The sequence below is a fragment of the Athene noctua genome, chromosome 1 (assembly GCF_965140245.1).
Source record: "Athene noctua chromosome 1, bAthNoc1.hap1.1, whole genome shotgun sequence".
NCBI lineage: Eukaryota > Metazoa > Chordata > Aves > Strigiformes > Strigidae > Athene > Athene noctua.
The window spans coordinates 181,374,666-181,399,027 of NC_134037.1; the positions used below are offsets into that span (position 1 = coordinate 181,374,666).

Consider the following 24,362-nt stretch of genomic DNA (forward strand, 5'->3'; position numbering starts at 1 on the left):
TATTTACCAGAAAGACAACACTTCCCAGTTAAAATCAACGCTACACTATCGCTAAAGAATGACAAATGAACCAACTTCAGAGAGAAGAATTAACCAGTTAAGAGAATAATTAATGTCTTATTCTTTCCACTCACTAGATGGGACAGATAGAGTAAACAAGACATTAAAAAAGACCACATTGCTTCCTAGAGTAGTATTTAAGTCATTTTCACTTACATAAAAGCAAGGTTGTGTTTTTTTTCACATCCAAGGATAGATATATGCACAACTGAGTTGTTCCGCACTGTTACTTTTGCGGCATAACCCTTTCATCCTTGAGTTTGGGGAGCACTGGTAAGAAGTAACAGCAGCAGTAAAGCCTGAGCATCTGAACACTTTAATTCACTTAGTTTCCAGTGACAAGATTTTGTTTTCATTCTGAGCAGATTCTGTTTCTGCTAGAAGGTTCAGGAGACAGCAAAATGCAGCCAACAAACTCATAAAATAGATCCTGTCAGACAGCTACAGCTTCCTTAAAAAAAGCAAGCGAGTGGTTTGATTGTTTGAATAAGAAAAAGCAACAGATCACAGTCTAACTCTAAGAGTTTTTATTATAATCCTGACATTTGGACTGCTTCACTTCCTTAACTTTTTATTTTTCCTTTGTCAGTTCCATGCAAATTTCAACTGTTTTTAAGTCAGTTTTTGGTGAGCAGAGCACAATCAAGCATAGAGTGGTGCAGTCCAGGAAGGTAGTACTCTCATTGCTGTCTGTGACCATCTACATGGTTCCCTGGAAAATGAAGAGATGTTTTTAAGCTGATCATGCCCTATAAGGGATGGGCATCAATGCCTCCTGACCACAGATGAACTTTAAAAGTAATGCTACTCATCATATTTTAGTACAAATCTATCAATATATTGTTTTTATTGCCATTACGCACACAAAGGAAAATGCCCTTCTGCAGAAAAGAGATGAAAAATGCAATCATTTGTATCAATGAAATACTTTAATTTTTAGTTTCTCAGTAGAACATCTTTTAATTGCATTTTATCCCATAAATGACAGATATTGATATGTTCCTCGTTATAACAGTGTCATTATTGATAATTACTTATAACATAACCATACTATCCTTTCTATGAATACATGTACTGAGGAACATTTGTTATGTGGTTTTTCTTGTAACTTACATTTTCTGCTGTGATTTAATCACTTATATTTCTCTCCAGATGTACTCAGAGCTCGGACTAAATTCTCCAGAGCCTTAACCTTTGGTGAAATAAGGAAAGACAGCACACTATGTCTGTTTCTCACAAGCAGAGAGGCCTAACACCAGATACAAGCTACTGCAGATGAAAGTTCTTTGCTCTCGTGCTTCCTTCTCTTTAAGACAAGATATCTCAATTAACTCCAAGCTTCCAGGAAGAAGATATAAGGAGGAAAAGAGACTGCTTCATCAGGGTTTTAAACTTTACTAGTAGGATCTGTGAATAATTATGTGTTCTAGAGTGCATGACTACATTTCCAAGCTTTAAAAACAAATTACATTATTTTCTTGCCAATGCCTAGTTTAGACCTGTTTTGTTTCCAAAGCTGATTTTACTACAACAAAGAATAATTTGCCCCACTACTAGCAAATTAAAGTCATAGTCATGTCATAACACAGATATTATATGTAAAAACAAGGCACCGAGTCATTTAGTTCCTGCTCCTGCAGAAGTTTGTTTGATGCATCCATGAAAAAAAGTAAATTGCCTCTGTTTTCTTTGCAGGGAGAGGGAGAGGAGAGGAAGGGGTTAAGCTTCCTGTATTATATAATACCTCTAAGCATTAATATCAACAAACATTTTTTTTTTTCACAGTAATGTTTCCCTAAGGAAAAAAAGACCTGTCAGTCAAGCAACAGAATTCAAACAGTTGCACTGTAACTCAAAGACAACTTTGGAGGAGTAAGAAGTCAATGGCCCAGTTGCCTTCACGGCCACGTGCAGCTTGCACTGCTGGGAGGCGGCAGCCTTAAGGTACATTGCAAATGCAAGTGTTTTTCCCAGACTCTAGGGGTCCCATAAACGTTATTTCAAATGAAATATTAACAGAGGATATTCATAAGTAATACTCCTTGATGATTTAATAAATTCAAGGTTTGCAATTATTTGAAATGGATGAGCCACAACAGCCTACGCTGTTGCTTCAGTGTGGGTTTGCAGTGCTTATGTGTGTGAAAAAGCAGCATGGAGCATTCCTTAGAGAGCCCCTAAAAGCTGCCAGAAGGTCCTGGAGGGTGCAACAACCAAGACAGTGAGCCCCAGTACGGTGCCAGAGTTATGAAACAACCAGCAGACTAGTGTGCGCAATAACTTCAACTTTTCTCTGATGCTTGAAATAGGCTCTGCTGAATGCCAGCCCTCCCAGATGACTGCATTATAAAACCTGCTGAGGAAGTGCCAGGAGTACTCAGACTACATCCCAGAGGTATTCAGACACATCTTATTGCATATTTTTAGCTGTCACGCATGGCAGCAACTACTGGTTTTGTAGTACAGTAAACACCACTGTCTTCACTATACAGAAAAGCAAGTTTTAAAGTTTAGATTGGTACAGTGAAAAAAGTGACTTATTTACTCAGTCTTTTATTTTTTAATTTCAGAGTAGAACCTGCTATAGATCTTAATATTAGTCTTTACCAGTATTAGTCTTTATCAGACAACATACCAGTCAGTATCTTGTCAGTCCGCTTTGCACAGAATGAAGAGCAGCAAGAATTTCACTAGAATCCATACATAACCAAAGATTTATCAGGGCACCACATGTCTGTGGCCAAACTAAACAGAATAATGTGGCAATTTCTAGCAACAGGTTTAGGTGCTCTGTTTAATAGCTACATCCTTCTTCCTCCTGTACTTCTCACAAGAAGCATGGATCCTGATGGTTTTTGCCTTCCTACTCATTCAGCACACCCAAACCTTTGGTTTTACAGAGCTGGAAATGGTTATGGAATGGAAGAAAATAATTTCTTCCTATAATGGATGCATGATCACAGCATATATAATTGTGCCAAAATCTGCCCAACATCACTTTTATCAAGATACTGCTCCCACTAAAGATGTAACTGCATAGGCTACCTGTGTGAGTATCTACCTAGATCTCAAAGGTGCAAGATTTGCAAGAAGCGAAAATGTCTTTTACAAGACCATCTCAAACAGCAGAGAAGTTTCGGGCACCACACACTCTTTTCATCAGGGCCAAGAATGCATTTTCAAGCTGGTATTAAGATGGCCATAGTGCTATTGATACTTGAAGCATCTAGAAAGTTGTTTCCGGTACATCACATATCACATGATACATGTGCCACATCTTCCATTGCAGTTCAAACACTCTCTTGCCCTCAAGCACAACTACATTAGCATATTGACTTGAAACCATTCATGAGAAAACATAAATAAAGGGTGAAGAAGTAAGAATTAAGGAATGGAATATTGTGGTGGTTTGACTTTGGCTAAATGCCAGATATCCACCAAGTCTCTCTATCACTTCCCCCCTGTTTCCCCTTGTTTTGTCAACAGGGCAAAGAGGGGAAAGAAAATAAGATAGACCAACCCATGTGGGTAAAACAAAAGCAGTTTTAATATAAGCAAAGCAAAGCAAAGGTCCACATGTGGACGCAAAAACAAACAGATTTATTCTCTACTTCCCATGGACAGGCGATGTCGGCCCTTCTCAGGAGCTGGGGTCCGATACACGTAGTGGTTGTCTCAGAGGACCAAGGGTGACCCCAGCCCCTTCCTCCTTTCTCCCAGCTTTATACTGAGCAGACGTCATATGGTCTGGAATATCCCTTTGGTCAGTTGAGGTCAGCTGTCCTGGCTGTGTCCCCTCCCAAGATCTTGCCCACCCCGTCCCATTGGGGGGAAATGTCGGAGAGAGCCTTGGTGCTGTGTAAGCCCTGCTCAGCAGTAGCCACAACACCAGGGTGCTACCAACACCCTGACAGCTCCCAGCATAAAACACAGCACCGTGAGGGCTGCTATAGGGGAAAACTAATTCCAGCTCAGCCAGACCCAGTACAAATGTGAAAAGGCTATAGAACAGAATCAGAAAACACCTTTTTTGAACTATAAGTTATGAGCAGGTGTTTATAAACAACCTGACAAGAATTTATTTTGTAGTATTTTGTAGGACTGCTTATTTTACACACAGAACTCTATATTTAGTCACAATCAGTTTGTACTCAAGTAATTGCTTCAGTAAGTCACAGCAAGCAAACATATGCTCGCTTATGACACATGTTTTATTCTGGGACTTTACTGTTGAAAAATAGGTTCAGTCTATGTGATTTCCTTTGTTATGTAGTGTAAAACAGAGCTATGTGTCCAGGTTCAAACACTGTATGGAATATAGCAATTGATATTAAAAACATTGTCTGAATACAAGATTTAGTTGTATCTAGCTTTGCCAAGCTTAAAAAAAAAAAAAAAAACAACAAAAAAAACCCCCAACAAACTTGAAGCAGGTTTCATGATCTCTTAATATAAGTAAAAGAAGGAATATATGTTACATGTTAAAACCGTAATGGGGAGGGACAAGAAAGTTATATAACATTGGAAATGAACAAAACAAGTGTTAAAACATTTCTGAGTAGGCACATGGCTGAAGAGTAGATCCTTACAGTTACCTGACAGCACAGCCTGACTTCCCAAGAGTCTGGACAGCATGCACACTTTTATTATGGTCAAGAAAACTGACAACCACCAGGATGTTTCTTTTTAAATCCACTCAAGGCCCCAGAACAATTTTTTTTTAAGTTGGAGTTTGTTTGCAGTTCCTTTATCAGAATACATAAATACTTGACATAGGGCAGGCATATTAATTATAAGGATAATGATTTAGGACCATCAGGTCTCACCCAAAAAATTGTAAATATCTAATAAAATAGGGTTTGCTTAATTATTTAAGCAGTGTGTGAAGTGCTCAGATACCCATATAAGCCAAATGTCAATTAAATTATGATTGCTGAGTTACTCCTATATTTTCTCCTCAGAGACTAGAGTAAAAGTAATTTGTCAAAAAATTGCTTCCATTCCAAGTTACTTCATTATTGCTTTTTTAATATAATGCTGCACCAAAATGTATCATCTCTGTGTTTTGTTACACGAAAGAGTAGGCTATCACCTTAGGTGCTCTAATTCCTATGAAAACAAATAAACACAGAATATCATCATCTCTGGTAACAGCATCTTTTCCTTTTTCTTTTTTTTTTTTTTTCTCCTTATTTCTTCCCTTAAAAAAAAAAAAAAAATATTATGACATCTTTTTAACCTTAATTCAAAATAAAAAATGTGCTGTATTCTTAGATCTTCTTTACTTGATAACTTATGGCATTCAAAAAAGGAGAGGTTACTTTCTCAGACTGGTCTGCCAGAAGCCCAGGAATCTTGAAACATCTCCAAATATGCTGGGGACAGTGAACAACATATAAGAGCAGTCATTTACTTCCAAAGGGTATAGATGTCATTGACTTTGGTTTTGCAAGTCTCTGCACCTATTGGAATATAATGATTTTATTGCATTTGGTAATGCATTTAGTGATCCAAAGGAAAATTAAGTGAATGGAAGGACTCCCAGAGGTTTCAGTGAGCTTTGAATGAGATTCTTTTTCTGCACAGTTTGCTCCCTGGAGAAGAAACATGCATTCATTAAGCACTGTGCATTAAACTAACACAATATGAATTCTATGCAACTGTGTAAATTATAGTTTCTATCACTTACTTGACTTAAAGTATCCTCAAATGTTTTGCTTTATGGCATTGAAAGTAATTCGTTTTCTTGGACTGTTGTTGCTAAGGTTTGGTTTATGTAAGTGTTTTAAGAAGAAAGCAATCTGAAAAATACCCAATTACTAGCACAGCAGTTCTTTCAAATGTCTGTTTTGAAAATGCTTTAAAACTTTTGATTCTGTTGATTCAACAAAAGGGAAGCTGTTTAAAAATAAATAGAATGGCAAGAGAACGGTCATTCAATGCTCTGAAGAAAAGAACTCTTTTCTAACACTTCTCAATAATTCTGTACTGTTGTACCTTGATATCCTTCCTTTTAGTCCCCCAGCTTATAGACAGCTAGGACCATAAAATATGTAAAGTCATATTCTATATCTCTGTGTCCCTTATGATTTCCAGACATTCCATACTCATATTCTGATGAATACAAAATGCTTATTCTGTGCTGTGGGTCTGATATTTGCAGAAGGCATGGATCTAAGCATGTGCTGAGTACTGCATGGAAGCACGGTAGGTTGCATCAGATTCCTGATTTGTGTGCCGCAGTTTCTCTGCATAGATGAAGTCCAGAAAATCCTAGGTTCAAGGGAGCTCCCTGGCTCATGCACAGGACTCTCATGGACAGCTCGGGGTTTCCTGAGGGTTTCATTGTGAATGTGCAGTCACGCTGATCACCCAGCTGGTAAACAGGATTTCTGCTCAGGTGGCTGATCAGCAAGGGCTACTGGTGTAGCTGTGTGCACAAACATTCATCTAGCCAAAGTTTCTACGTGGTAAACAATGACACAACCAGAAGAAACTGGACATACAGTATCAGATGTGGGTAAGACTTGTATACATGAACATGTGGGAAGTGGAACTGGTCATAGGGACCCTGGTATATTGGATCACCATCCCTGGGCATCCTGGTGATGGATTAGCAAAACTGGAGGGAGGGTATTTGACACCAACTTTCTGAATGAGTTCCTTACCACCCCCTAACACAGCCAGTAAGGGTAACTCTGGTTACAGGACCCCTGACTAGTCTTCTGTAACAAACACGAAATAATTTCATCAATGTAAAAGAGATCGACACCATGGTGAAAATTTATCTGCACATACTTCCTATACATAAATCGTTATTTCACGTCCATGAAGGAAGCAGGACATGGTATTGATTAGCTTATGCTAAATTTGTAGGAAAAGAGACCCTTTCTGCTTTCTGAAACAAGCACTGCAGGTCTCCCTTCCTGGAACAATAGCTTTGTTGGGATGTAAACTCTCTCATGATTTATTCTTAACTTTTGTAAGAAAGAAATCAAAGTTGTAGAAGAATAAGGGAAAAATGCATATTGATTTCTTTATTACTGTGTTGCTGATATTGTAATTTGACCCTATATTCTTAGCCAGAATTTCAAAATACTCCAAAGATAATAATTCCACAGAAATACTACAAAAATTATCAAAGAAATATAATTATATTTCATTTGGAAGAGGCTTTCTTGATGTTTCTCTTATGTGCAGCAAACATAAGCCTCAGCTGGAATTAATTTCATTCTTTCATTCCTTTTCTTTAATTTTCTTTACTTTTCAGCAGTCTCAATCTTATGTTTAATTTTCAATAACTGAATGCCTAATGTCTATGTTACTGTGACCTACCATTATGAAATCTGTGTATCAAAATGATTAGTTATTAATATGGAAAAGAGCAGTTTTAAGCAAATAGAACTCTGTCATGTAATCTTATGCCAGGGTTGAGAACAATATGTAGGTAATTACTTCTAAACAGTAACACTTTCATCATTTAGATAGTACCTTGGAAACAGAGGGAAAAAAAAAAAACAAACAAACAAAAAAAAACCCAACAAACCTAACCAGGCATCTTATCACAATTCTTTTTTGCCTTTTTTTTGGGTAAAGAAATTATTCTCTTTAAAGTTGGTGAATCAGAATCAGAAGAAACTCTTGGCATGAGACAGTGGGTAAATTAAAGTTGTATAAATGTGTGTTAATAAGAACAGGACACAAAGGATGGGAAAAATATATAACTTTTGTCTTAAAATCTAGACTGCTTTCACAAAGAAAAGTTGCATCTGTTTTTTCAGTACCCTTGCAAAAATATCCCTCCTGTCATGTCTTATTCTCTTAGATATTCATGCTTGGAGGAATTTTCAAATGGATGTTTTATTGACAGCCTAACTTCCTGTGTCTTGGCAATATGTAGACAGGACTTAAAAACCCATTACTTTTAAAGATTCATTTTGGGACTTCAACTTTAACACTGGTTTGATTCAATTCTTTTCATGTTTTTATTTCTAAATGCATTTCAGCTGGACAGATTTTATTAAGAAATACAATTTTTGTATTAAGTGACAGATAAGGTTTTAAAATAGCTAGGTGCCTGCAACAGCAACAGGAAGAAAAGCTTGTTTCTTTGTGTATGGAATCAGATACTGATGATATGAGACCTGTATGGTGATACATGGCTATACAGCTACATATGCACACGACGCCTATTTTGAAGCACTTTTGTTTTGGTCAGTCCCATGTTTCTTCAGGGACCTGAGTCATCCAAGGTGGGAGTCAGCTGGCAGATATGTTAGCATTTACTTAAAACCACATTTTTAAGTCAACTAGTGAACCTTCAAAAGCCCCCACAAGGGTTAACTCACTTATATGGAGACAAAAGCTGTAAAGTACAGCTCAATTGAATTACACGGTGAAATTGCAACAACCAGGTGTAGCCTGACTGAAATAAGTGTGCTGGGCTCTCTGGTGAGGTACTTTTCCTCAGTGACTATCTTATGGCAAAGGAACATAACAGAAAAGGAGGCGATGCATTATGGCCAGAGCATCACTGTTCTCTGACAGCTGCTGAGATAAATGTATTTAATCCTGAGTCTGGAGAAGAACCTCTCCGATAATCAAGTAGACATAGTCAACATATTCTGGATCTTCCCATTTCTTCCACTCAGCAGAAACCCCAAAAATTATCCAGCAAACACTTTTCTACTCAAACAATACAAAATACAAAAGGGAGAAATATTTCAGCCCAATCAAAAGTGTACGACAGAAAGTCTTTCTAAAGTGTTAGCCTTTTGGGCATGCTAACGCTGCAGGGTATGTTTGCCCAGTTGAAATGCGGGTGGAAATCTCCACTACAGTAATTGTACCATCTCTAATTCTCAAGCCAGTTAATTTGGAAGAAACTTGCAATATATCACATGGAGTCATGTTGTACCATCCAGACAGTCTTCAGGGACTCCAAACTTGCTGTCTACAGAGTTTGTATGCTCCTTTCCAAGATTATCTTTTTTGTTGACTTTCTTTTCAGAGTATTCACTTGGTAATAATGACTGAATTGTCTGAACAAATGTTTAAGAAATTATCCATTTGAAATTCTGAGTTAATATAAGAAAGGCTTTCAGTTTGCATGGAGAATTATATATACCTCCAAATGAACAAGTGAAGCTGAACCAACTGTTGTAATCACCAGATTTTTAAGTGATACTTTCTCATTACCAACAGAAGAGTAACACAATCTGTGCAGTTTTTGAAGTTGCCCTATATATGCTCCACTTGAACAAATTGCAGTATTTGGAATGAGACTAAATGTGATACTGAGGGTAAAGTAGAGCAAAATATAAAATGCTTTTGGAATAGATCAAGATCTATGCAAACACTCAAAATTTGTGTTTTTCATTGCTGCTATGATCCCAATCGCTGTGATGCTGGACTGTTGTAAAGAGGGCTCTTCAGGGAGTATATCTTGTGACTCTTTAGACTATTGTAAACTGACCTCCCTCTGAGCTCTCTTCCAGAAAATCATACAAAACCTGAGCATGCACACAAAATTCTGCTGGGAATGCTATCAACAGAAGCATTCAGGTTGTGCCTATGCTGAAAAAAGCTGCCAGCCTGACTAAACAAAGAATCCAGTCTGTAATCTGTAAACCCATCTACAGCATCTGGCCCGGATTAAAAAGACCACAAAATTGGAGTGAGAGGCTGTTTTCATGCGTAGACAGGATAAAGGTCTGCAGATGACACTTGAATGATAACATGGACAAATTCTGCCATCAAGCAGTTACTCATTGGAAAGATTCTCCAAATAAGCCTTCTAGGTGTATACATGTTATATATATGCATTTTATATATACATATATATATTTATGTATATTTATATGCCCATTGGACTAAGTGCCATATCTAGAACCATCAGGATATTTTGAGAGTGTAATAGTCCAGAAAAGACCAGATACAGTTTATAAAGTCCTCAGTTGGATGGAATGTCCAATTTTCATGAAAGTGCTTTCAGATATCCAGTCAGGTATCTAAATACTTCAGAAACCTGGCTTCTAAATGCTGAAAACTAAGTGTCAAATATAGTAGAAACTCATTAAAAATCCATATTGTTGAACTCTCCAGCCATCCTGCAAACCAGCAGAAATGTGCCTTAATTCAAATGCAAGGGTATTGCAACAGTTGAACATCACACTGTTACCCCTTTCTCATGTACCCTCATCTGATGCATATTTATAGAGATCTTTCAGAAGCTTCAAAAAGTAGTACAAATTGTTCTTGTTAACAACAAATCGGCGGTACAAAATAATTTCCTTACTTTTGGGAGGGAAGCTCTCGATCCTGAGCTTTGCGTAGTCATTGTCAAAACTGTAGTGATACCCAGTGCGACTCTAGCTGGAGCTGCATCCATGTTGATCCAGAAAGAAACCCAGGACAAAATGACAATCAGCAGGCTAGGAATGTACATCTGGATTAAATAGTATCCCATCTGACGCTCCAAATGAAACTTGACTTCAATGCATGTAAACTTTCCTAGAACACGAAATTACTTTCATAAATGCTTTTTGCACGTTTTTATCTTATTTTCTGAACATAAGATAGATGTGTGGCCTGTTTCCTAGTGCAAGATTATAAGCAGGTCCTGATACACAAAGGCAAGCCAGCCATTTGTTGCACACTAGCTTGGAGGGACGCATGGGGCCCCTGAAGCAGACTGTGCCCAATTCTTCACATTAATTGAGAAAACAAACATTAACATGGTTGTTCCACCTCCAGAACATATAATATAAAATTTCTTTACTCAGAATTTAATGAGATTTTGCTTTACTTGAATCTAATGTTTAGTATTAAAAGGGGACAGCATTTTGCTTTTTTAATGACATGAGATTAAGCAATCATACTTAAACAGACAAATTGTAAACTAGTTTTATAGTCTTAGAATCACACGCCTTCTCATTCTGGCCATGTCATTTGCCTGTGTCTGTGGATTACGTCTTGCAGCAGAATTAACTCAAAACCTACTCTGAATTTTGCAAGAAGTCTAACTCCAGGAAACCCACAAAAATCTCTTGTGGGAGGTGAGTAGTTCTTTAAACAATAGACAGCTTCTCCGCAGGGGTAGCAGAGGACAGAAGTTTACTATTGCCTGACAGCAAAGCTAGTCATGCACTGAGGGATGCAGAGTCCTGAGCTGCAACAGCTCATCAGCTACTAATCCAGTCCCTCTGTGCTGCTGTGCAGATTGCTGTGGTTTAGGAACTGTGGAGGCTCTCACTCAAGGCTGACTAACCTGAGTACAAGACAGTCTGTCATTCCTGAAGAGTCATGACAATGGTTTCAGAGGACCCTTTTTGTGTTGGTTGGTCAAGATGCACTGTTTGTCTTTCATCCTTATAAGGGTAAACTATATTTTCTGCTCCTTTTTTTAATGTACATATATTTTTCTGCTAGTCTAAAGAGCTGAACCGCAGGGTGTAAGAGTTGGCACAAATGACAGTGCAGAGGCTGTTTGACAAAGAGAGGAGGGGAGAAGAACTGAACAATATATTCTGGCAGAACAGAAGTTCTAGAATGAATGACTGGACCTGAAGGCAGACTCTGAGATCTGGATAGTGACTGATGTTGACCAGTCTGCCCATGCAGAAAGAGATTTGAAAGGGGTAGAGTGGCCACGTGTGGCAGCAATGGCATAAGAGTAGCCCAATTTCTTGAATGCTCTCCAGGTTCCTGTGGCACAACATGGACAGTGTAGGTTGGAGAAGGCCAAATAAAACAGCTTTTATCCACATTTTAATTTTACACCAAACCTGAAGAAGCATACTACAGAGAAGAGAGCAATGTGGATGCCAGTAGACAACAGTTGATTTTGTCTGAATACTGCTTTTCAGTTCCCTTTGCCAGGCTACACACTTTCAACTTTTGGTAACTACACATTTATTTTGTTTAACTACATGTAATGGGAGCTATGCATTGGCATTTTTACCCTTTGTGGGGAATCTTCCTGGGTGTACAAGGAACCTATTGACCATGCTCTCTTCCTCTCTTACTTTCAGTGTTTGACTCTGTGAAGTGGTTACCTGACAGTAATTAGAAAAGCAGATGAACTCAGTTATTCAGAGTTTGAGTCACATGGTGGGAAATGGCTAAACTTTATATCAACAAAATTAAAAATGGGCAAGATCTGTCTGTTGGAATTTACCCTCAATTATGCCCTTTAAGTGTAAGAAAAGAAGGAACAGCAGTTCCCCTTTCCACTGGTCTTGAAATATGGAATCACAAAGTTTTCCTCCCTTGGCACTTTGGGCCCCAAAATGAGAAGTTGTGTTTATAAAAATTAGAAAAAATAATTTATTTTCACAAGAAATGAATGCGACTTCATTTCTGGCAAAGGCAGAACCTCTCATGTTGTGTTATTTCACAGAGTGAAACAAATGCATTTGACGCAACCAGATTGGCTCTTACACTGAAACGATGAAAAAGCTATTTTAGATGAGAAGGATTATATCTAATCCCAGCAAGCACCCAGCAAACCGTTCTCTAAATGCTGTCCCTATTAAATAAACTCCAAGCAGCTAAATCAAAATTTTAACAGAGTCCTTTCCGCTCTGTAAAGCTAAAGATAGAAAACACAGCATTCGAAACATCCAAATAGTGAATACAAGAACATTAGAGTGCTAGACAAACATTTAATTTCGCAACATTTAATTTCTGTACACTATTCAGATCAGCAATGAAAGCATTGTTCTTTCAAATTTGGTGATTTGATATGCTGGAGAAATAAATGAAGTTCAGAGAAATCAGTACTTTAAAAGTGATGAATTTAAGAAATTCAAGGATTTAAGAAAAGATTTGGTTTGTTTACAAAGTTTCATTTTAGGGAAATCAAAAACTCTAGATTTCTTAATAATTTCTTTAAGATTTAAAACTCCTTAACAATTTAAAGAATATTAGAATATGTATATTAGAATATCTTTAATGAAATTAAAGGAAATTTTGAAATAAAATCTTTCAAACAAAAATAAGTCATTTTTTTCAGATTTAAAAATAAGTGTGGCTGAATCAAATTTTAATTTCAATTTTTTTTTCATTTTACTCATATTTTCCCTTTACAAATTGACAATAGATACCATTAGAGCAATTAACAGAAAAAATAGAATAATGCTCACCAGTGTTGTAATGTTTTGTGCAATAGCCAAGTTCTTTATCTTCTTTCAAAATAAACTGTGGCAAGGTTAAACCCTCTGCAACCTGCACAGGTCCATCACTTAGCCACTCAAATATCAGATCGTTCATAGTATAGCCAACTACAATAAAGAAATCAGAGTTTGTTAGATGGTAGCTGACTGAAAAACATCAAAAGCAAATACTATTATATTTTTCAACTGTCTGATTAACAACAGCACTATCACTGTTAGTTACCTGTCACAATTACTGCACTATTACTCTGTTAAGAGCAAATAACATCATTGTGTTCTAAAATACTGCCCTAGTTTGCCACTAAAAAATAATTTTACTGGCCCATCAAGGATACTGCTTACAACCGAAATGACATTTCTCTGTGTCTATGTACCAGCCTGCATTTTGCTTTATTTTCATCATCCTTTGATGATGGAGTTGTCATGCACCAACAAAACAAGGATTTCTAGACTGCAGAATGCTGAGCCCTTACCAAAAAGGAAAAGGCAGCTTTCGTAAACCTGTGAACCTATCACTGAGAGGTGTGGTGAGAGAAGAAGGGCTTCAGCTCACTAAAGCATCTTTTTGACTGCAATGTCTACATCTTTATGGGTAAATTAAATAAACTGTGGCTGTTCTCTGGGCACAAAGGCAGGTGGTAGCTCACAGCATATACCCATACAGCTATACCCGTTCTCCCATCCCCACAAAAAAACCCATGGTGTCTTGGTACCTAATGACTATTGGGAACGATTGCTGCCACATGCCATTATCTGAGCCACTCCTGGTTTTGACTGATTATTACCTGGTACAAGTCAAAACGGTGTCACGGTGTGTGCTGACAGCTACTTGGTACGGACAGGTGTGTGCTGGTACCCAAGTACACTCCTTGGCCGTTTAGCTTACCAGCATAAGAATACTTATCGGACCTCTGCTTCATCAGGTACGTTGCTTCCATTTTTCAAAAGACCATAGCACGTCTCAACCAGACATAGCCGATCCCTCACTGTGTACTAATCGCTCTTATTTTCCTGAGGTTTAGTAAGCTGTCCTGCACAGCATCACTGTGGTTATCCCTGGAAGTGATGCAGCCCTCACAGGTGAGGTGATGTGCCCCACGAGGTGGAAAGGGTAGAGAGCAGCAATAGCACAGAGACAGCGGACCTGCACAGTGCAGTGGCAGACAGTTAAAGCACTATTCCTCCGTAGTTTTCCCTTACAAAATAGGAATATTGAGTCTCACCACATAAATACAAAAATGTAGATACTATTTAACCACTAAATGTTATGGTAAAATCTTGTTCTTCAAGAGATAAAACAATTGGACACTCACAGCTCTCTAGCTGCATTGTACATGTCTGTACATCCATAGGAAAATTCTTCAAGTCCATGGGACAGGATAAGGTTAAAGTAAGCCTAAAATTGGAAGGGGGGAGGGAAAAGAAGCTATTGTTAGAAAAATACAGGTTTTATCCAAAGCCCCATATTTAGAGTTTAAAGGATCAAGACCAAATATTAACACCTCAGAGGCTGGGCTCACTCTCCCCTCTGAGCTTTTAAGGACATAAGAGCTGTGAAGACGGAGCATGTAAGCAAACCAGGTGCTCGCTGGCTGTGTTGCCTGAGCAGAACAGAGAAGACAACATCAGGACAGCAAGAAATACTCTCCACTAATGTACCAGTGAATGTTTTATGTATAATACTGAATCCAAATAAAGCAAAAGCTGAAAAGCAAAAAATCATGGCACACACATTCTTAAGATTTGTTTTGGAAAAGCAAAGGAAGTAACAACCACTGTTTTTTTTCAACAGAGAGTGCTTCTGTTGTGTATGAGGCCCATTTTCAACCCTTCATTCTTACTGCTTAGCCGTTAAAAGGAAGAAAAAACCCCATACAGTATAAGCTAGAATCACATAGCTTTAAAAGACAGAGTGCAGATAGAAGAAAGTAAGCCTAAAGGAACATTATCATCCAAACTAAATTTCTCTTTTTAATTTTTCAGTTGTTATTGTCCCAGATAAAGCATAATTTTACTTGTATGGCAATATTCTTAATGTTTTTGTCTTTTTTTTTTAGTTCATTTTGCTTTTTCACATTTGATTGAAATCTGTTTCAAGACTTAACCTCTGCTTTATTTCTTTTTTTGTGTGAGAAGAAACTGTTTTTAACAAACCAAGATACCGGGATGACATAATTACAACTAACTGCTTTGAAAAACAGAATTGTTAAGATTTTTGTTTAAATCATATAAAAAGAGTACATTTTTATTTCAGATTACCTTCAGCACAAAACAAACTTTCATACAAAGAAAGCAAATAAATAAAAACCTCTGTGGTCATTTACCATCAAGGACATGAACTAGATTGTGTGGTTTGAAGGTACACTGAAACGTTAACACAGTACAATGAGAATAATCTTTTAATTATGTCAGTGAACCCACAGGTCAGCTGCTAACCTTGAAAGTATGTTGTCCCACAGACAAATATGATCTCTATTGAGAAACACTTCACTAAGCTCTGTGTCCCACAGTGATTTTGTGCTTCTCACCACATACAGCCGATTCAAGCTCTTTCAGTCTATTTCTTCACCATATGAATTTCTGGAGATGACCTGACCGAGCCTTCTAGCCCTGCTGTCACCAAATCACTATGACAAGAAAATGATATTTAGGTAACCGAGATCAAAAATGTCTTAGTCTGATCAAAATTCACATTCAACATCACTGCTTTTGGTTACTCATAGGCTACCCAGAGAAGGTCACATTATTTTCCTCTTGTCACAGTCTTCAGTGTGCAAGATCATAATTATCAGGAAATTAGAGATCAGTTGTCTATGGCAGTGAAGTGCACTGAGATGAATAAAAGCCCCCGGTAGTCCTCTCAACACCTCCATAGTAAATAAACTTCCATTTGACCTTTGGGAGCAAATAGCATAAGCATTAAAAAAAAAAAAAAAAAAAAATCATCTAGAGAAAAAATTGTATCTAGTAGACATATAAATGTCATTGAAAATCTGCCCTTTACTCATTTAAATATTTTAAGTGCCCTGCAAATATTAACTAGTCTCATTTTTACTAGGTAATTTCCGGCATTAAAGACTGAGCTAATTAAATTGCTAATCCCCATTATTAACAATAGACTGTTTCTGCCTTTTTTCCTGAAATGTCGCTATATCAAACTCTCTTCCTTCTTTTCAGTCATTTTCTAAATATGGCTTAAATGTTTTAAGTTCATTTCAAACATGCCATTACACAAATGCAGCCTTTCTAAATATGTCATTTGTTTGTATTCATTGAAGTAGGCACAGCCTGTCCACGTCTCAGATCAAATTTTACTCACTGTCAGGTGTGGACTGCACACTGACTTTGTTTCCTTCCCCTTTCATCCCTTTCTGCTCCCCCCAAACCTCAATGAATTTAGGGTTTTGACTTCATACACAGCCAAGAGGGTCTCTTGTTAGTCTAATATCAAACTCATGAGAAAACAAATACATCTATTTGCGGCTTTTAAGCCTCACGGGGAAAAATTGATCTATCTCCACTAATACTAGGTAGATGATTTTTTTTTTTTTCCTGGAGGTGAGCTGAGAAAATATGCATTATGTAGATTCACAAAAAGGTTGACATTTCTTCTTTCTCTTTCTAACCAATGGTGTCTTTCAGGAAAACTAAATTCTTCTCACCCTGAAAAATGGAAACAAATTTCTATTCACTGTATTGATGAGGCTAGCTCAAGAGATCATGCCCTTACAGCTTTACCTCTATTGTTGTTCATCTCGGTGAAGTAGCCATTCATAGTTAACATCTTCACCTCTGTAATCACTTTTACTAGGAATAATGCAAGTGTTGAACCCAACATTCATTGCCTGCTATTGTCCACAAATCCATGATTTTCAACAAGTTAAAAGTTCAGCTGCTGGAGTCTGAAGTAGCTTCACTGAAATGCATGGTGGAGGTCAATTTATAACAGCACACTCTTTTTCAGTAAAAGTATGATCCTGCAAATGTTTTTGAACCCAGTTGCTGTGTCACTACTTGTATATTTACATTAATAAGGAAACAGTATCAGAAATGGAAAGTGTTAGGTAGATATAGCTACCCACATTGCCTATAATAACAGTGTCATTGACAGAAAATATTTCAGAAAAATGAATGTCTCACACTTGGTAAATTCAAGAAAGACCCCTGGAGATACGGTGCAAAGTGCAAGTTTAACCGGCAATTACATTGATAAATACTTTAATCGTTAATAAAACAGAATAAATTGCTATATAATTGTTTTATTTTTCAGGCACCCCGCCACCAAGGCATTTGAGAAGCATAAACAACATATTTGGCAGCATAGCACCATAAAACACTGATAGGAAGTGTTTTATGAACAATCTCTAAAGCTGAAAGGAGAAGCAGCTGACCAATGCTGTGGCAGAGGCAGGGCTCTAATCCAAGTACTCCAGAGCAGTATTGCCTGTCTTAAGCTCTGGATTCTCTTCCTGAGGATTCCCTCAACACTACGTAAGTCATTCCAAGCAGCATCTGCTGATACTTTAAATATCTTCAAAGCTCAGTGGGCATGGTCAGGATTTCTTCACTGATCATTTCATTCAAACACTGCTCCTTCATCCCCTGGTTTCACCAGAGTGTCCTGAGAAATCACTCAGACTTGGGCCTGAGGACCTGTCTCTCTTCCCACCCCAGCTCAATATCTTTTGTTTCTGATCACCCCAGAAACCCCCTTACAGTATGATTCAGAGGTCTGCATTTCCTACTTCTGCAGGCAGAAAGACAAACATCCTGCAGGTTGTGATCTCCTTTGTCACAGAATCCAGAATAAGACATCCCATGAGAAAAAATAAATAGCCTGACAACATGTTATTAATCAGAAACTGCCACGCCGGTGATCTTTAACAGCTGACACACATTGTTCTGCAAGGTCAGTGTTTTCTCCAGGTGGGAGCAGTCATGCCCTCAGATAGGCCAGCAGCAGACTTCAGCACAGGCACTACTACTGCCCTAACTACAGCTGCTGTAGCCAGCCATCACCCTCTGACGAAAAGCCAGTGGAGGGGTGTGACACACATGTGCAGCCAAGGGAGCTCAGAGGTATTCACATGCAGTGTAATCAAGTCCTGAGTTCAGTGGTGGGGCTGAGACACCTTGATTCTTATTCATTCTTTGCATTCCCACCCCTGTCCTGTCCTTTCTCTGGCCATGGACATACTTTTCCTACATCCTCCTACGTCTGCCCGTCTAGCCTATATCCCTCCCAGAGACGTCCACATGACTTAGAGCCCAGCCTCTTTCTTTGCATCCTAGTCTGTCCTTGTACCCTTTCCCCCTCCCTTGCCTGTTGCTCACTTCCTGCCATATCCCAACCCCACCTCTCTTTGGGGTATTAAGTCTTGAGGTCAGTCCACTCTTTGACACCTAATCCCCAAAGCAGCACCATCAGTGAAGGGTAAGGCCCTTTAATGCGAATAAATTTCAGTAGGAGTTAAAGGTTTGTAAACAATTCTCAAGATGGTCTCCAATATCATTCTTTCTCTTAGGTTTGAAAGTGGATGCTCATCACCATCATACTGCTTCTTTAATAATCTCACAGCACTGCAAAAATGCTTCAGAGTACGACACATGCAGACTGCTTGTGAATGGTCTGCAACACAAAACTGAAGTAAAAAACTGCTAGCATTGTATTAAACCCTTAGGGAATTGTGTTTACATGTTACATAATCCAAGATTTGCTTTTTTATACATTTAAAAGGATATCGCATTTTAACTGGGATTTGACATATTACCTAATCTGCAGCAACCATTAAACTGTGTTCTAACCTACATCTTCTTTACAAGCAACTATCACTCCTTAGACTGATGTGTTGCGCCTTACGCAAAACTTCCCTTGATCTAAGAGATAACTCTTGCCCTGGAGGAAGACACTGATCCCACAAGAGAAAGGCCCTGTGGATCACAATATGAGGTATCTGAAGACAAGGGAATATAATTTTAATTAATTATCCTGCAAGAGTGGCGGTTTGTGAGTGGGTTACAGAACAACACCTTTTTCTTAGAGTTTTTTCTAATGATAAATAACTGGGGTCAGTCTTTTTAAGTATAGAAACACTGTTGTGAATTTAAATAGCCCTGGAGATAAGGGTATAAGTCCCTTCTGTCTCCAGAAAAAGCATGATGATCTCCTCACAAGCATGCTGCAACAAATGCCTCATCATGAGTGGGTATGGTATCAAAAATAGCATTTTGTTTCTATTCTTATCCCTCCATTCTTTCACACTACACCCATCTGTACCTCAGCTGTTGGGAAAGGAGACTTCACAGTCTAGGATTTTATGGTGCAAATACAAGAACAAAAGTAGTACATGGATGGTCACTGCTAACACTGGCTATGTATGAAAAGCCTAACACATGTGCAAAGCCCTCAAAGCTGGGTTTAGCGAGTCAAGTGGGATGTTTTTTTTCAGTATTGTAAATTCTAAAATGCTATCAAAAATTGCAAGATTCCTGGTATTTTTCTTAAAGCTCCAAGATGACACTAAAGATAAAAATATTTTTAGCAGTACATTTTCTTTGGAAGATTAATTTCCTGATCCTTACAGCTGCTGAAATAACATTAAAATATTACCTAAGCAAGCAGACAAAGTTTCCCGTTAAACTGGCAGGGAAGATGGAGTTGCACAGCAACCATGACAGCTTTGCATGACACAGGAGCAAATGCCATTCAGGCTAGTGGCACTGAAACAGGGAGGAGAATCTAAAATCTCCTTATATTCCTTCTCTCTTGGGTGATCTGTGCCTGAAAGAAGGGCACACACACTGTCCATGTATCAGAAGGCCAAAAAAATAATTCCCAGTGACATTCTTCTTTTAAAGGGCTTTTCATTTTGTAGTCTATCTCATTATTTTTTCAGGGACCTGACTCATCATTTTGAATGTCAATTCTGGTAATTTTCACAGTCTACAGGTTTTGTCCTGTTAAATGGAACAGTCAAACTGTCTGCTTTTTCCCTTATTTTTGAGGAGTCCTGGAATTCCTCTCTAATATTTGTCATGTTCTGCAGCTTCATTTCTGTTAGATGAGAATGGGCTGAACGTGAGCTTAGAGGAGACGTGGAGCCTTCTCTGCTATGGCAAAATGTGAGATGTAGGCTGGAGTTTCGCGTACTGCTGTTTATGAGCATGTTCTCACTCCCTCCAGTGCTTTGCTTTGCATCATGTACTGCTTAACAACACAGGAGCTGGCACGGAGCAGGGTGGTGGATTTCTCATTACAGGCATCCCACTTCTCATTGTAATGCAATCATTGTCTGTAGATACACAATGCCAGCACACGAGCTGCCAGTAAATGATTTTCCAATTATTGCTCAAGCAAATGTATGAAATTAAATTCAAGTATGATTTCATGTAACAGTTAAATTCTGTAACCACCTGCTTCCTTGCCATGAAGAACAGTATTTCATCTCTCCTTTCTCCTGTGTCATTTTCTACCTTAATTTTCCTGCAGTGTGCGTTTTGTATGGTTTTGCTTTCCTCCTGGCATGATGACATATTTGTTCTAAGCCATATATTGCAAAATAATTGGCAAAAGACCTTCATCCCTGGGAGCATCTTCCAGGAAAACATGCTTTTTTGTACCATTTAGAAAGGGCTCCCTCACCTATATCATTTTACACCTAACCTTTAACTTCTCCGGTTCAAGTTCAATGGGTAAATGGAGTGATTGGTCACTAGCAATCAAGGACAGGCATTGCTATTACCCATAAGGAAAGCAGGTACACAGATCTGTGTCTTGGCTATGCAACTATCCCATTGGCATAGACATCCAGAAGTAACCACCTGCCAATATTTTTTGATCCTGTCAGCCAAGAGCAACTTTATGTGTACAAATTGGTCTCCAGCAGCATTTCCCACTTTTTCAGTTAGAACAAAGTCTTCCTTTTTAGTTGAGACACATGAACATAGGGCTATAGAAGCAGCATCTTGGAACATCAAATCTGGTCGTCTGCTATCACACATAGTAACATCATCCAATGCCTTTCAAAAATGGTCAAGGTTCATTTAATGACATTTACTCTGTGTGTGTGTGTGTGAGTGTGTGTGTGTGTCTCCCGTTTCTGTTGAAAATATTGCTCTAGGGATTCATGGTCTGTATGTCTGGAAACGTTATAACTTCCATTTTAAGTTTACTTATCACCAGTTCAGAGCCATTTGTCCTCCTCGCAGCATTGTCCTTCAGTCTAAGTAGCTCTTCTGTTGTGTTTGGATTTACCTCACCTCCAGTGCTCTTGTGTGTCAGCTGGAGACATGCATGGTATCAGAGGCAGAAGTAAGGCAGTACCTATTCAGATATAATGTCCATTCAGATATAATGTTCATTTGCTTTAAATTCCTTATGAAGTGAAAGAGCAACTAATTTTGTGTCATTAAAATGTAAATTATTCTTTCCCGAAGTAAGACAGTCAATGGGGTTTTGACAATAGCTGTGCTAGTTATATAACAAAGTACCCGCATTAGGCTTTATTATTTATTTATTAGATTTTATTATTTGTTATGCAAAACAAGTACTTTAGATACAACAGAAAAATAAAAGTATTGGAAACCCAGGGATAGATCCTCAGTCTGAATTTGTAGATTGGGAGGGAATGAGAAAGAAGGGAGTGGGTGATGGGAGGGTGCATTTAAGAGAGAGTTAGGAAACCATTCCAAAGGATGAGAAGAAGCTCAGGCCATTTAATTAAAAGACCCCTAAAGGAAGGGTAGTGAGGATGGAAGGAGAGGCAGGTGTAGGGCAAGAAGGAAAGAAAAAGAACAGGTGAAAAGTGGACAGCTAATGATAATCCAAGGACATTGGTTCGGTCATAATGAGAACTGGTTCTTGTCCCACAAAAGGCTACAACATTTTAGCCTCTGAAACCACTGTTATTATTGTAATAATGCCCATGGGAAGACAAATTTTCAAAATATCTGGATTTACATAGCATGCATCCACAATTTGGGAAGTCATCATGTCCCAGTAACATTGTTCAGTTTAATAAAGTTTAGTGATTCTAGTACTATTTATATAATGTCTATAAGGTTTCCGCCTACAATATATAATACCTGTCAAACCCAAAACTTATTTAGAGATGTGCTCTATTTCAGTTAGAATTTCTGCATTGATTATTCTTCAAGGTTTTGGCTTGTTTTAAATATGGAAAATTTACTTAGAGATATGTCAAGACATTTTATGCTTTTGGAAAGTCAAGGCAGCGAGCATGGGACTGTGTGTAGATTGCCAGTGGGAGAACTAAATAGTTTTCTATGAAAACATTCCTGTGCTGATTGAGATTAACTTCCAATGGAAAATCCCCATGTTCTCAATATGAGTATTATCCTGATAGGAGTTAAGACAATGAATATGATTGTGTGAAGTTGGAGAAAGGGGTACCTACATAGTAAGCAGCCATGTCAATCATGATAACAGTCTCTCTGCTCCCCCCTCTGCTAACCTGTCACATGGAAAGACAATTCTGCTGGTAAAGTCCAAATCCTCTTAAATCCCAATGTTAGATTGTAAAATAAAATTGAAGCCATCAAATTAAAGAGCAGGATGCACACAGAGCTGTAGAACATAACATGACATTTTCTACCACTCTGTTAGGCTAGACTGTGCCATGCCATGGATGATTTACATGCAATGATCTCATCAGGTGTAAATGGAGATTCATTACCATATAGCTGATAAGGTCTGTACCCCAAAATTGTTAGAAAACCCACACCTGACTTTACTGTAATATGGCAACATGTTCTGTAGTAGCCACGTAAAAATCTAAGATCTGATCTTGTTTCAAAACAGAATAGTTCAGAAGGATAGCAGACTTTTTGCCCTATGAATCATCTATTGCAGTGTTACTAAGAGTGTTACCTATGTATTTCCTTCATCTGCTTTGTATTTCTTTCCCACAGGGCAAAGAATACAACTATAGAGGAGACTACAAAACACATAAGTTTCACTCAGAAAAGCTGAATTATAAAAGTGCTATAGATTACTTTTGATGATTTACATGAGGGATATGGTTGTCGTAACTCATAATATAACCCAAAATGGTGTAGGAGACAGTGCTGATGCAGAGGGGAGTCGACTCAGTGCTCTGTCACTCAGCACTATGACCACACTAGAAAGAGTTGATTTTGGAAACTCCTGAGTAAGGTAGCCGGCACAGAAGACAGAACTGCAAATAAATGTGCTGTTTTCACAGATACTTCTCTTTGGTTGCATAAGCAGGTGAGGGCTTCTGGATGTGCCAACTCACCCTCTCAGCTACTTGTTGCCGAATAGAGGGACTAGTAATCACCTCCAGCTGCACAACTATCGAGCAATCTAATAGCTTGAATTTTCTCTGCTTCGTGGTGCCCTAACAGCACAGTACTGCTCTCTAGCAGACACTCTACCTTCATCCATAATAACATTTAACAATTAAATCTAGGTCAAGAGCTGAAACCATGAAAAACTACTTTTCTACCTAACTGTAACATTTCTTTCACTGTGACAATAAACAAAGACAGAAAAAGATAGTCTGAAAGACTTGAGGAAATTCTTTGAACAGAATAACAAAAATGGGGTGAGAAATGTCATTTGTGAATTTGCACAAATATCCTCCCTAGAATTCCAAGCGTCTCTCTTGTCAAATTATGCAACACCTTCTAAAATCTTTGCATATTTTAAAAATATGAAGTAATCTGCTTTGTAGCTCTTTCTGGCTAAACGCCTGGCACTACATTTCAGAGCACAGCTCTACAACCTTATCAGACAATTGGGAGTGTTTTCTGGAGCAGCAGATTAAAAAAAAAAAAAAAAAAAGAAGTTATAGCCTCTTTACCTTACTGACCAATATATTCTAGGTTCAATGCTATGGATCAATATTACCGTTGAGTTATATCACCTTCTGTATCAAGCTTATATGGCTGAGACACGCTGAAAATATTAAAGAGAGAGGGAGGCAATTAATGCAGAAAAAAAATCCCTGAACCTTAAATAAAACCATTCCAGTTTCTATCACTTTGCTAAAATAAGCTTTTTGGCAGATGCTAATATTCTGAGCTGGCTGGCAGGCTGAAATGAGTCTGTGGGAATCAGGTAGCACAAATGGGTGGCTTGGAGAG

The 24,362-nt window shown here is 38.1% G+C and overlaps 1 protein-coding gene across 5 annotated transcripts in view; it reads right to left on the reverse strand.

Annotated features, from left to right (window-relative positions):
• Positions 1 to 24,362, reverse strand: part of GLRA2 (glycine receptor alpha 2) — a 139,127-nt gene that overhangs the window by 81,033 nt on the left and 33,732 nt on the right. For all 5 annotated transcript variants that reach the window (XM_074906941.1, XM_074906923.1, XM_074906932.1 and 2 more), the window contains exons 5-7: positions 14,549 to 14,631; positions 13,206 to 13,343; positions 10,358 to 10,572 (exon numbers count right to left, since the gene is read on the reverse strand). In XM_074906941.1, the coding sequence (XP_074763042.1) occupies positions 10,358 to 10,572; positions 13,206 to 13,343; positions 14,549 to 14,631 (436 nt within the window). The remainder of the gene's footprint in view (positions 1 to 10,357; positions 10,573 to 13,205; positions 13,344 to 14,548; positions 14,632 to 24,362) is intronic.